The 14,332-nt window shown below is 39.8% G+C and overlaps 1 protein-coding gene across 11 annotated transcripts in view; it reads left to right on the plus strand.

Moving 5' to 3' along the window:
- Mpdz (multiple PDZ domain crumbs cell polarity complex component) overlaps positions 1-14,332 on the plus strand; it is a 147,356-nt gene that overhangs the window by 55,075 nt on the left and 77,949 nt on the right. For all 11 annotated transcript variants that reach the window (XM_021161141.3, XM_029476874.2, XM_029476876.2 and 8 more), the window contains exons 11-16: positions 5,767-5,929; positions 6,744-6,815; positions 9,534-9,640; positions 11,420-11,566; positions 12,370-12,534; positions 14,051-14,236. In XM_021161141.3, the coding sequence (XP_021016800.1) occupies positions 5,767-5,929; positions 6,744-6,815; positions 9,534-9,640; positions 11,420-11,566; positions 12,370-12,534; positions 14,051-14,236 (840 nt within the window). The remainder of the gene's footprint in view (positions 1-5,766; positions 5,930-6,743; positions 6,816-9,533; positions 9,641-11,419; positions 11,567-12,369; positions 12,535-14,050; positions 14,237-14,332) is intronic.

Below are 14,332 nucleotides of genomic sequence, written 5' to 3' on the forward strand. Positions count from 1 at the left end.
GTTTGTACTCTGAGAATTTTTTTGTTTGTTTGTTTGTTTGTTTGTTTGTTTGAGACAGGGTTTCTCTGTATAGCTCTGGCTGTCCTGGAACTCACTCTGTAGACCAGGCTGGCCTCGAATTCAGTAATCCACCTGCCTCTGCCTCCCAGTGGTACCAAACTTTGTACTCTGAGAATTAAGAGAGGCCTCCTGAGTAAAGTTGTTAAGAGTTCAAGCTGTATACAACACAAGGACAAACTATATGTGGCAAAAACAGTTTTATCCAGAGGCATATACAGTGGTAGTGTAAACATTTAATTGAATAACAAGAGCAAGCAATAATGAGTATCTGCAGTTAAACTTACTCCTATTGGCGATGCTGGGGAGGAGCAGGAAAACATATTCTAAGGACGATTCAATGTTTTTAAGAAACTGAGGTCAGAAGACTTCTGTTTGGATTTCTTGGAGAGTTCTCATAGGTGCTAAGACTTCTCACACGACTCCATTCTTGGACCGCATTCTGACAGGAGAGGAAAGGGTTCCCTTGGCTTACCTTTCTACAGCATAGTCTTATCATTGAAGGAAGTCAGGACAGAGCCTCAGACATTAAGAACCTGGAGAGAGGAGCTGATGCTGAGGCTGGGGAAGAGTGCTGCTTATTGGCTTCCTTATTCCTCGTGACTTGCTCAGCATTCTTACAGAATCCAGGACCACCAGCTCGGGATGGGCCCTCCCCCATAATTCATTAATTTATAAAATGCTCTACTGAATTGCCTACAGTGCCATCTTCTGGAGGCATTTTCTCACTGAGGTTCCTTCCTTTCAGATGACTACAGCTTGGGACAAGTTGGCATAAAACTATGAAGCACAATAATCTTCAGTTTAAAATACACACTTTCTTTCTACTATGTCACTTCAATTAGATAGTGTTTCAAATAAGCATTATGATAAGTAATTTATATATTCTATAACTTATACCTTTAAATTGTACAATTCGGTGACTATTCATATATTTCCCATGTTGGACAATCAGCACTGCATTCAGTTGTAGAAGACTTTCATTACTGTATTCCTTGCTCCCTACTTTCTCTATCTTCTTATAGAGTCTGGGGTCTACATTCTGTCTTTGTACTTTTCCTGGGACATTTCCTATTAAGAACAACAACATAGGATTTGGTCCATTGTAATTAACTGCTTTATTTAGCATACAGTTTTTCAAGGTTCATCTATGTAGTAGAGTCAGTTTCCATTTTCTTTCATTGCACACACTTACCTTCTCGTCAGTGCAGCCATAGTGGTATTTTCATTTGTTGTCTCTTAGAGATAACACTCCTGTGAACATTCACACACACGGTTTTATGAGGATGTGTTTGCACTCTCTTCCCCTTCCTTCTTTCACTAAAGCGTCTCATAAACCTGCCCTTGTCTCCTTTAAATTCATGCATTTTTAAACTAAATATCAATGCAAGCACATATGTACATATATTCATATTCCTCACTAGAATCTGTTTAGTTTGTACAGTGCTGCCTAGGCACCTATGCACATTTGCAGGGCTGGCCATTTGGAACTGGGCAGCCAGTCTGTGTGCTCTTCCCTGTGGAAGGCGTTCCCATTCACAGCTTTCCTCAGTTCCCTACAGTTCTTTGAGTAGGATTGAGATTCATGGATTTTTCTGTCTGTTTTGGCCTATCCATTGGTCCACCTTTAGCAAGCTTCTTGATTCAAGTGCATTACCTTAGGATGAAATATAACATCCCTTGAAGTACTCTTCAGAGAACCACATGAGACCCTCCCAGATGCTGATACAGGTCTGGCTGTATTAGTATATTCTACTAGAAAAATGTTTACTGATGAAGTAGATTTATTTCAGATTTCTAAGTGTCACAGTAGCTTCCCTCCAGGTTGTCACTGTTTTTGTTCCTATGAAAATGATCCTCAAAGATGACTTCCTCTTAGCCAAGTAGGTGATTAAAGAAATGTCCTCACAAAGGGGAGGTGTACTTTCCCTAAGTCTTCTCTTGCTTTTAATGAGAATGTCTTCACTGTCACCTATATTCTAATTACTTTCTAATTTAGAAATGCCTTCACCCCAGGGAAGCATTATGGGAGCTCTTGACCATGTGCTCCTTTTATGCAAAGCATCATCTTCTTGTGGCTTTCCCATTGGCCATGTGTTCATTCTGTGCCAAGCATCACCCTCTGGTGGCCTTCCTATAAATTGGTAATATTTCCTTCACTCCTAGTTGCAGTTTTACAATTATAGACTTTATTTGTTCTGGCTTTGTTTTGACAGCAGATATTGAAGCTATGATCTATTTTTAATTTTTTTTTTTTTTTTTTTTTTGTTTTTTCGAGACAGGGTTTCTCTGTGTAGCCCTGGCTGTCCTGGAACTCACTTTGTAGACCAGGCTGGCCTCGAACTCAGAAATCCGCCTGCCTCTGCCTCCCGAGTGCTGGGATTAAAGGCGTGCGCCACCACGCCCGACTTATTTTTAATTTGTATTTATTGAGGTGCTGAGAAGATTAAGAATTATATACTATTTTGAGTAAGCATTTATTTTGTAATTTTTTAGCTACTTTGGTCTTCCTTTACAGACTGTCTTCTGTGGACCTCTAGCGTTTTCTTTGTACAGTACAAGGATAGGAAATTGCCAGTGGACCCCACCACCCCCACCAAACTCTTCCATATTGGCATTCTTTGTGACAATCATTTGATAAAGGGGCTCTTTTTCTCTTAAAATGCTAGGTACTCTTGTCAACAGACAAAATCATAATCCCTATTAGTTATTTAGTGACACACTGTTGCAAGCAGCATAGAATTGTGATTGATAATGAGAAATGTCAGATGCTGTCTTTAATACTCTGTGACAGAAATAGATTCTCAGTTTCTTGTCAGTAGATAGAGGTTGTTGGAGGGTGGTTTGGCAAGCCACATGGGGTATGTGAGGGAAGCAGGTTTTCTCAGCTGCGTGACTTCTGTTTCTTCTCCATGAGTTCTCTGGCTGGTTGTGGCACCTGCATTACATGTTAACAGAGCAGTGCTTGTGTTTCCCTGATCAGCAGAGGCTGTTCAACTTTGCACCTACTTGTGTCACTCTCTTCTGTGGTACCGCTGAGTCGAAGCTGACACCATAGCTTTTCTGTCATCAAGCCTGGTCATAGTTAAATACAGATTCTGGACTGGTGTTTTCCCTGCCTGGACTTGTTATGTAATCAGGCTGTAAGTTGTTTATTTCTATGAAACTTTGGGATTTCAAGTTAATTACCTTTCATGCTCTATTAATAATAATACTAGCCTCCATGTACCCTAGTACAAAGCATCGTGAACTGGAGCTCTTGGGAAGCAGGTGCCTTCTTTCCATGTTGTGATGACATTATTAAGAATCTTAGTAGAAGTATAGTTTAAAATCTAGTTTGTTTAAGCAGATTTTCTTTGCTGGTACCCATCTTGTGGCATTGGGTAATAAATATATTTTAAAACTTAATTTGCCATGATTTGAAAACAGAAGCAAATGCATTTTTATATACATGCTTAAACAGAATTCTTTGTACAAAGTTTTTCTTGGTGAAACTTCTTTTTAAAAGAGAGATAGAAAATGATTTTAGAAGAACCACTTGCTGTATAAAGTTTTGTGCATTTGAAGAATTGGGGGGGGGGGTGTTTCAGTGTTCAGAGTTGGGCTGTTTTGTTTTGTGTTTAAAGTTGTCTAAGACACTGTCTCACTTTATAGCCTATGCTATTCTGACACTAAATAGTCCAGAATATCCCTGAACTCATGGTGATCTTCCTCCCTGCCTTCATGTGCTGGGATTTAAAAGATTGTACTACCATGCCTGCCTCCCATTTTGATTTTTTTATTACTATGATAACAGACATATTATAGCATGTCTGTCTGTTTTAGCAAAACTTGTCTTTGAAGCTTAAAGAGCATATAATGTGATCAGAGTTAAATAACTACCTAACAAAATACAAAACCAACCAACAAAACAAAACAAGGTTTGGTGGTGTAGAGACAGGCAGATCTCTGTGCTTTTGAGGTTAGCCTGGTCTAGAGGCCAGAAAGAGCAGTGCTAGCAACTGCGAATGTGAAAGTGCTCAGTAGTAGAGATTACTCTTCTTGTGCACTGGAGTTCAGTCTCAGCACCTATGTCACATCACATGGCTACAAATGACAGTAACTCCAAGCATCAAGAGATCCAATACCCTCTTCTGGGCTCCACGGGCATAACACACACACACACACAAATTTTCATGTATCTATGTTTAAGTATTATTGTTGTCTATTTGGTATCCTATGTACCATTAGTCCACCTCCACTGTGTGTGTGTGTACATGTGTGTGTGTGTGTGAGACTCTGAGATTTTGTATGTATGTGTGTGCATTTGTGTGTAGAATGCCCATAAATGTGGAGACGTTGCTCTCATGTCTTCCACAATTGGGATCTTCACGACCATCTTCAGTCTCTGTTACTAAACCTGGGACTTGCTGATTGATCCTCTCTGTGCCTTTCCTGTGCCATGGTAAGCAGGGGTCAGAGCACAACTTGCTGGACCCCATTCTCTTCTTTCACTAAATGGGTCTTGATGATCCAACCTAGGATGTCAGAGTTGACAGAAAGCATCCTTATCTGCTGACCCATCACTTCAGTCCTGTCCTAGCTCTTGTGCATGGGTTCTAGGGGATTGAGTTTATGTTCTCATACTTTCTCAGCAAATGTTTTACCAAGTAAGCCATCTCCTGAGCCAGGGACCACCTCTTTTTAATGAGAGAACATGGTTTTATTTTTATTAACACTTCTTCTTTGACCAGATGAGCACATGAAAATTAGGCCTTTGTTTCTAGACCAGATTTAGAAGTTCCTTCAGTTACTGGTATAGGAACTTTTCCCCCTTGCTTATGACTCTGTTGCAGTCTTTTCTCTGTTATTCTAATTTGTTAATCTTTGCAAAAGGAAATCAGAAGATCTGTTATGGGGAAGAATAGAGAAGAATAGAGTCAGGTGCCAGTGTTCCCATTGCCATGTAACTTAGCAGGACTGTACGAAAGTCCAGTAGCCAGCATGTGAGACTGTCTTTCACAGGCCAGGTCTCTAGATCTTTGCCTGACTATTCCCACCAGTAAAAATAATTTAAGTATTCATTTCCTCTCTGGTTCTTCTGTATATCCAGATGTCATATACTGTTCCATTTGTTATATGTAGACTGTAGATGTGTCTTCATATTTATATACATATGTACAGATAATTAAAACATTATTTTCAAATGATTAATTTGAAGTTTTAGTATTTCCTTTTCATAACAGTTATAGTTAGGCTGCACTGTGGTAGAGAATGGTAGTCTGGATCTCACAGCATTTTATTCATCTGCTGAGTCTATGAGTTTTAAAGTTTTCACCTTTCTTGTTTGCAGGCAATGTAAAGTACCGTAAGTACACAACAGTGTCTTGGGGGAGTGTTTTCCTCACTGCCTTCTGCCCTTGATCCCCCAAGGTACTCATTTCCAAGTTTGACTGTGCATCGGGATCACCTATGGAGTTAGAGAAATGACCTTAATAGTCACACCCTGAGCCTATACCACAGAATCTGTAGAAAGCAGTGCAACCCTTGGGATAGTCTTGAGAAAACCATCATTACTCCTGGACACAGTGTGTGTTAGGCTGTTGTGGCCATTTCCCAGTGAGAGAAATATTCATTCCCTGATCATTACTCACTGCTAAGTGATAAATACACATTTTGCATTAGCAATGCAAAAATGCTTTTGATTTTTAATATATCTTGTTATTACAGGTCGATGGCACCAACCTTCAGGGTTTTACCAACCAACAAGCAGTAGAGGTGTTACGTCACACAGGGCAGACAGTGCGTCTGACATTGATGAGGAAGGGAGCAAGTCAGGAAGCAGAGCTTACGTCAAGAGAAGATACCGCAAAAGATGTGGACTTCCCAGCTGGTAAAGACCTTTGTATTTTCTTAACATTGTCTTCTAACTCTAAAGTGCTTTTTGTAGAAAAGTTGTAGAAAAATATTTTGGTATTAGTTGGAACCATGGGTTTACTCATTTGCTTTAGATTGGGCTCCTGAGTAAAACAGGCATACTGTTATTGTTTTTCAATTGGAGATAGGCTCTTCTTTCTTTCTGTCCTGACTTTAATTTGGGTGTCATCAAGACTTTCTCTTCAGGGTGGGGATACAGTTGTGTTTGATGCCTTTAGGATCTCTGGGGAGGCATATGAGGGCTGTGTGTGTGTGTGTGTGTATGTGTCCGAGCACCTGCATTTGTATATAAGCAAGCATGCACAGTGATGTGTGCAAGTGTGAGGATAGCTTCCCGTGCACTTCAGGTGCCAGTCTGCCCTAATTGAAATGGACTTCTTTGTTGTTTTACACGGTATATGGCTGATCTAGCTGACCACAAGGTTCTGGTGATTCTCCAGGAGTGTCCCTGCAAACGATGGAAACACTCAGCAGTGAGAGGCTGTTACCTGGAAGGTGTTTTATTGCTAACACTGTGAGCTTTGTGCTTCCCACTGTGTCAAGCATTCGTAGCAGATGGGCAGACAGGTTTCCAGAAAGTCCTAGCCCACTTACAGGAAGACATTAAGTTCATACGGTTACTGTGGAGGTGGTCTCTTCAAAATTAACTCTAATTGGTGGTTCAGACAAGTAACATGGGTTTAGAAAAATTCAAATGGTTTTATTTTCTATTTTATTAGATAATATTTAACTATTTAATTTATTTAACTTAAAATACTTTTATATTTAAGAAAATTGTGAAAAGGATGAAGAATCTTTATCATTGAAGAGAAATGCCAGCATATTACCAATTGAAGAAGAAGGTAACACTTAGAACCAGGCTCAGGATTTCATTATGTTTTAGACAGAATGCTTGCAAAGAGATTAAGTCTTTATGATAGTCTAAGTTACTAAGACCATTATAAATATGCTACTAACTTCTTGGGAAAGAGGAGGTTGATAAATTTGTATTTATCAATAGAACCAAGTGCTTTTTAAGGTTAAAATAATTAATTTATTTGTTGTTTGTTAATTTTCATGCAGAATCAGTTTGTTCTCTGACATATGCACACACATGCACACATACACACACACACACACACACACACACACTCACACACACACTCACACTCACTCACACACCAGACTTACTCTTGAGATATCATTTGGTAATATGTGTAGTTTTAACTTACTGTTTATGTATACTTGACAGTTGAACACCCAACTGTGAAACAATAGTAAAATATGAAGTATTTAAAAACAAACACAGAAACTCTTAGAATTTTTAGGAATGGAAACATGCGGTGTTTTTGTTTGTTTGTTTGTTTGGGAATTTTGATTCTGTCCATTGTTTGTTTTCTGAGGCAAGGTCTTGCTTGCTACGTGGCCCAGGCTGGCTCCTGAGTGATGGATTTCAGGATACACTACCACTTCTTCCTGAAACTGGGCTTGATAACAGTTTTACAGAGAATTGTTCAGGCCATCTAAGAATTCTCACTGTAGGTTTGCTAGGATGCAGTGTTTTATCATAGTTCACACCAAATTTGCCCTCTTTTTATGCCTTGTCTCCTGCCTCTTTCCCTGGTCTTCTTGCTGGGTATTTGGTGACTTAAAGCCATTGAACAAGCGGGAAACTGTTCCTGTCTGCTAGAATGGATTCCGCTGTTCAGAAGCATCTTTACTCTGTCTGTGGCCTCATTATTATTTCCTCTGCTGTGGAAAGTTTTAGTTTACTTTTATTATTTAAAGACATTTTGTATATGTTATGATATCCTGGAAGGAAAATGTGTAGTGTTCATACATATTAATTACATTCTGCCATTTTTTACACTAATTAGTAAAGAAAATACTTGGGCTAAAGTAAATATCAAGAGTTGGGGAGGTGATAAAAATACTTAGAACATGACTTTAAATAGGAAGTGAGGATGAGCATGAGGGGTTATGTGGAAGATGCAGAAACATCGATTTTGTTGCAGAAAGGCAGCTAATGAGAAACTTGCATATGTGTGTGGAGGGATATCTGCACCTTCAGGCTTACAGTCAACAGTTCTTGAGCTATTTAAAATAAATAAGTAAATAAAGAACCCTGGAGGTGGTTCTAATGTACCTGGTGTGTCCATCCTGGCAGGGGGGGATGCCACTGCCTTTCTAGAGGATGGTGATGCTTCAGGATCATCACTTGCCTCAGCGCCAGTGTTGGAGAAGATGGCGCTCTGGCTTTTTGTTTGTGTTTTCAAAGTTCTGAAATGTAGTCTGGAGGCAGGTGGAAGATAAGAATGGCATGGCGTGGGCTGGGTGGATGAATGTGAATCTCAGATGGTGTCATCTGATTGCCTGCATTCCATTTATAATCCCCCATTATATTCCTGTCAAGCTGTGTGAACACACACACACACACAAACACACACATACAGTTGAAGGTGAACTGGGGGAAATGATCTCTGCTCCCAGAAGTAGGGTTAAAGATCCCTTATGCACCCAGCTCACTGTTGGTTGTTACCCCTCACAACTAAATTTTAATTTGGACAGAAAACACAGGGATTTCACAGGGATACTTTCCAGTCCTGTTTGGCTTTTTTCTCTAAGCTAGACATTGAACCTAGGACTTTGCATATGACCAGACCTTTAAAAATAGTTATCAACTTTGTCCAGTTTTTTGAGACAAGTTCAGAATCATTAACTAAAGTATGATGAGCCTGAAATGAGAGACAAGGTAACTGGTAAAAATCAGAACTCTCAAATATTCCTTAAAGTAATGTAAAGACTGTAAAGGAATAGAGGTTTTAAAGAGAAAGCATTTATGAGTAAGCACCAAGTGACATTGTATATGTTGGAGGGCTACTGGTGTGTGATGTAGGGTTAGTTGTATGTGCTGTAGGGTCAGTTGTACATGCTGTAGGGCTGGTTGCATCTATTGTAGGGCTAGTTGTGCACGTTGTAGGGCTAGGGCTATAGCTCAGTAGCAGAGATGCTCCTCAGTCAGGGCCAGCTTTCAGCTCCACATTCTGTAGTCACGAATATGTATGTCGCTTCCTTGTTGCCTTTCTTACTGGCTTGAGGGCTTTTTTTTTTTTTCTTTTTTCCTTTTTTTTTTTTTTTTTTTTGGCTGACTAGTGAGATTCTGACTACAGGTTTTTATCTTGATACACATTCTCATTTCTTCATTTTTTCATACTTTTATATATATTTTCCTGGTGATAGGGTTGTCTGTTATAATTTATTTGGTATGTCTGTGAAGTGATATCATAGTCTCCTTTTCTCCTAACCACAGTTTTACTGCAATCCTTATTCTTTTAAAGAACATTAGAAAATGTATGGAGATTTGAATGGAAAGTCTAGATAAGCTTAAAAGCTGTCCATTAAAAAGGAATACTGTTGCGCATGCAAACATTAGTCTAAATTAGAAAATTAAAATTCAATAAAATATGAGGGAACCTATGAAGAGTCTGATAAAGTACAATAGGAAGGATTTGCCCCACCTTCCTGGTGGAGAAGGTGAGTCTTGTGTGCTGGTACTGACTTTAGGACTTCGACTGTTTCAGGGTTTCCACTGTTGTCAGCTGAGCTGGAAGAAGCTGAAGATGTGCAGCAAGAGGCTGCCCTGCTGACCAAGTGGCAGAGGATTATGGGAATTAACTATGAAATAGTGGTAGGTTGGCTTGCTCTTCCTGTTTTCTCACTTCGACCTGTGTCTGTGCAGGAAATTCTTGGGGAAAATAATGATACTCATTGAGAAGAGGCCTGGGGAGAGGTCAGAGGTCAGAGTTTCTCAAAGCTGTCGTGTTGCTAAGGGACTGAAATACATGGTTTGCAAGGTTGAGAACTCAGGTGTCATCCTTCATGCCTCAGGATTTCTGAGAGTGGTGGGAGTAATATTCACACAGGAAAGGGTTTCCTGATTCTACACATGGGGTTTATAGAAAGAACCAGCCTAGAATGACACCTTACTTCAAATAAGTTAAAGCTTGCCATGAGCTATGACTGAGCGGTAGGCTTTTCCTCCTCCCTCCCTCTTTCCTCACCTACCTTCCTTCCTTCTTTCCTTGTTAAAAAGAGTCACTTCAGGCAAGGCATCACGTAGCCCAGGCTGGCCTCAGGTTCTCTGCATAGACAAAGGACCACGCATTCCTGACCCCTCTACTTTCCTTTCCCTAGTGCTGCACATACAGGTGTGCACCATGCTCTACCCGACATTGCCTTTATCATTCTTATTCATTTAGCTTTTGTGATACTGTGATTCTACCTCGCTTTCATATCACTTATGGCAGTGTTGGATATTTATTTGCTATTATTAAAGGTAGCAAAGTTGACACACATCATTGAAATGTCAGGAAATTCAAAAGCAAAAGTAAAACACTACATGCAGTATAATTTTCATATTTATAGTAATTCCCGCATGCCTCTGGGTTAGAAGAGGTAAAAGAAAACAGGTGATATATAGTACAGATATCTCGGGCTTTCACTGCTAAGTAGAATTGCCAATGTTGCACTTCATTTTCATATCAGTCTTTGTTTGTAAAGACTCCAGGTAAGTAACAGTCAAATAAGAAATGAGTAAGTACAGCCAGGAGCATTTTAACTCTTAAGTTGAGGAGGAATACAGTAGGACCGTTGAAGAGTACTTCATTTAGCACTACTTCATGGGTGGGGTTAATGTGACTGGTATGGACAGCATCATTTGCTGTTTAGGGGGTAACTAAATGAGAGGTGGGCCCTCCACAAGCCATTTCATCTATATCAGAGCCCCTTGTGTACCTGTTGTCTGCATATGTCCTGTCCTCTCCTAAGAGCAGAAGCGTGCTGCACGACAGGACCACATCATTTGTGATCTGTACTCAGGTAAATGGGAGTAGCCCCGCCTTCTCCTCACCTACGGTGTACTTGGCAGCATTAATATAATTATAGAGGGGGTGTGGAACAGAGATAGCTGGCGACTTCAGTGGGAGCCTGGCCTTTTCTTAGAGGAATTGAGCTCTAATTTGGGTTTTCAGGGTTGAGAAGAATTCTTCTCAGCATCACAGCTCAGAGTCTCGTGACTTCACTCTCATACTGACCTTTCACCAACCACCTTAAGATGTGAGAGGTCTTGTTTGGTAAAGTTATTATTTGTGGGAAATGGCACATGGCACCCCATGGTGTGCATAGCAACAAGTCCCAGGTATGCAGTCTCCAGGCTGTTAGCTGTGCTCAGGTCTATAGGAATTATTGTGGAGAATGCTCTCAGGTGCTTGAGGCTAGACATATCCCTTTAATCTTGGTCTGTGAAGCCATTTGACGTAAATAATTTTCACTGGTAGCACTACAATAAGATTTTTTTAAGTTTTTTTTTTTTTTTTTTTTACTTTTTTTGGATGAACTTAATATTTACATGACTAGGAAAAAAAACCCCAGAAAAATGTTAGAGTTGTGATGATTTTTCTCATTTCAGGTGGCTCATGTGAGCAAGTTTAGTGAGAATAGTGGGCTGGGGATAAGTCTGGAGGCAACAGTAGGCCACCACTTCATCCGGTCTGTGCTACCAGAAGGCCCTGTGGGACACAGCGGGAAGTTCTTCAGTGGAGATGAGCTCTTGGAAGTAAGAAATTCTGATTTCCTTCTTTCTACTGATGCAAGTTGGGAAAGGCTGCTGGAGAATTAATAGTGATGAATATATCATAAAGTCAGTCCAAAGCAGAGATACTGTGTGTGTATTCCAACCTGCAGATCCAGTTCCCTGTGTTCTCGTTTGGTGCTTTTTGTTCTGTTGTGTTTTATGCTATTTTAGCCTTCAGAGACTATGAAACTTCCATGACTATTTTTCAAGTATATATTCAGTTCTTAGAATAGTCGACACCTTTGTATCCTTCCATAGAGAATAACGACAAACAGCAAACACATCCTGTCTGTCCCCACTCACTCAATTCTTGTCGCTCAGTAGCTATCTACTGGTATTTGTTTCTCTGCAATCTGTCAATGGTTTTTTAAATGCAGAGATAAAAAAATAGAAAAAAATGTTTCCAGTTTTAAAAACATTTTACCATACTATATATGCCATTTCTAGTCTTTCTTAGTAAAATTATTAAATGCTAATTCTTTGTAGCCTTCTCTCCTGCATCCACTAGGAATATTTGTATTCTCTCTTCCTACCCTACATTCACAGATGAAACCTAGAGAGATGCTGAGGGTTTTACCATGGTACTTAGGAAGCTCTAGGTACAGAGAGACACTGAGCTCACATTCAGATCCTGTTTGGAAGTGCTTGCACAGGTCTAACTGCAGGTCTCAGCAAGGCAGAACCACAGCCATTACCATAAAGAAATGTATGTTGTGGGAAAATGGTGCGCCCCCACAGACCTTTGTACTATAAAACTTATTTTGTGCGGACCTGTCTTTCTGCAGGTGAATGGTATAAATTTGCTTGGAGAAAACCATCAAGATGTGGTCAATATTTTAAAAGAGTTGCCTATAGATGTGACAATGGTGTGCTGCCGTCGGACTGTGCCACCCACTGCCCTGTCAGAAATGGATAGCCTGGACATAAATGATCTTGAACTCGCAGAAAAGGTATGAGACTTACAGAAGGAAGGCTGATTTGATGCTTAACACTGTTAGAATGTTAAGGTATTTTTATTTTCTGCAAGACGATTTTTTTTTAAGAGTCTATGCTTATACAATAGATCTAGAACCCAAATAGCTTGGGCTTGAGTTCAATCAGAATTGATGCTTACCCTGAACAAGGCACCTCTCCTTTGTAAACCTCAGTTGTTTTTGTCTTCTGTAAAATGTAGGTTAGGATGCTGCCCATCTCATGGACAGTCTCTCTGTAGGTGAAAACAGTTACAACAGATAACACTGCACACTGTGAACTTGACAGTAGGTACTCCCAACAGCATGCCTTGCACTTGACAGGAGGTACCACTGCACCATGTGTATTTGGAGTGCCTTCATGAACTAGCTCAACCCCAATCGGCAGAAGTATGCAAGTAGTATACAGATGGAAAAGCATATCTTTACTTACCCACCCTGCCACATCTGGTTTGTAGTTAACCATTTAATGAATAGCTAAAATATAGAAAGATGTGTTTTAGTGTATGTTTGGGTTTTAATTCACTTGTACATTTTAGTGTGAGATCATAAGTTAACGCACAATTCACATCAAATAATTTTCTATGGTGTGTATTTTTTTTTATATGCGTATTCTTATCTGTTTGAATCACAATATCCAAGAACAGAGCGAATCACCTTTTTGGACGGTGCTGCAACATAGACCCCTGGTCAGATATTGTGAAGCAGGGATTTCTTTTACCTTATGCTGAAGGAATCAATACAATGGAATAATTTTGTAACTTAAAGGGTAAAGTACAGAGTTTATCATTCATATGGGTGATCATAACAGGAAAGAACAAGAAACATGATTCCAGCCTGTGTGCCAGTCTAAGGTTGCACCATGGCCCTGCCTGAACATGTTCATTTGGAGTGAGTGGGGTGGTCACAGGAGAGCAGAGGAGGAGGTTTGCGTCCATGGCTCTAGGCAGTGCAATAGAATATCAAAGCAAAGGCAGCACACAAACTAGACAAACACACCTTTCTTAGATTTGACATGCTCATGCAGATAAGTGGGGTTGGCTTAACCTGGTTTTAGGTTTGTTGTTGTTGTCATATGTTTTGTTTTGTTTTGTTCTGAGAGAGAAGTTAACATTATCCCTGCTTAATCTATATATTTTATGCACTGTAGAGACCTTATTTGCATATAATACAAAACTTTACACACACCAACTTTCTCTTGAATTCACCTTAGGTTATATGCTTTGTTTTTAGTTAATATCAATATCACACTTCTTTTTATTTTTCATGTAGAGATGACTCAAATGTACACAAGATGTGAAAGTCACACATAAGCTGTGTAGTAGATGCATAACTGCTAAATAAGCTTATAGAAAATTCTAGCTTATATTTTGAATGCCTTTATGACTTAGGATTTTGAGCGTGTTTTGGTTGACTCAGACAGAGGAACCCGGTTTTCTTGCAATATGTCATTGCTATTCCCTCTGATACAAGAGATGACTGGTCTGTTGTTCAGCCTCATATAGATCTAGGAGAGTTCATTGGGTCCTCAGAGACAGAGGATCCCATGCTGGCGATGTCTGATGTGGATCAGAATGCAGAGGAGATTCAAACACCACTGGCCATATGGGAGGCAGGCGTTCAGTCCATCGAGCTGGAGAAAGGGGGCAGAGGCCTCGGCTTCAGCATTTTAGACTATCAGGTAAATATCTCCCATTTTTCCTAATTGCCATAAGGAAGCCATATTCTAAAAGTAAATTGTTACTCGCAGATAAAAGACAATAAAATTTTACAGTTA

This window comes from Mus caroli, unplaced genomic scaffold, assembly GCF_978045245.1.
Source record: "Mus caroli unplaced genomic scaffold, Mus_caroli_1 scaffold_6, whole genome shotgun sequence".
NCBI lineage: Eukaryota > Metazoa > Chordata > Mammalia > Rodentia > Muridae > Mus > Mus caroli.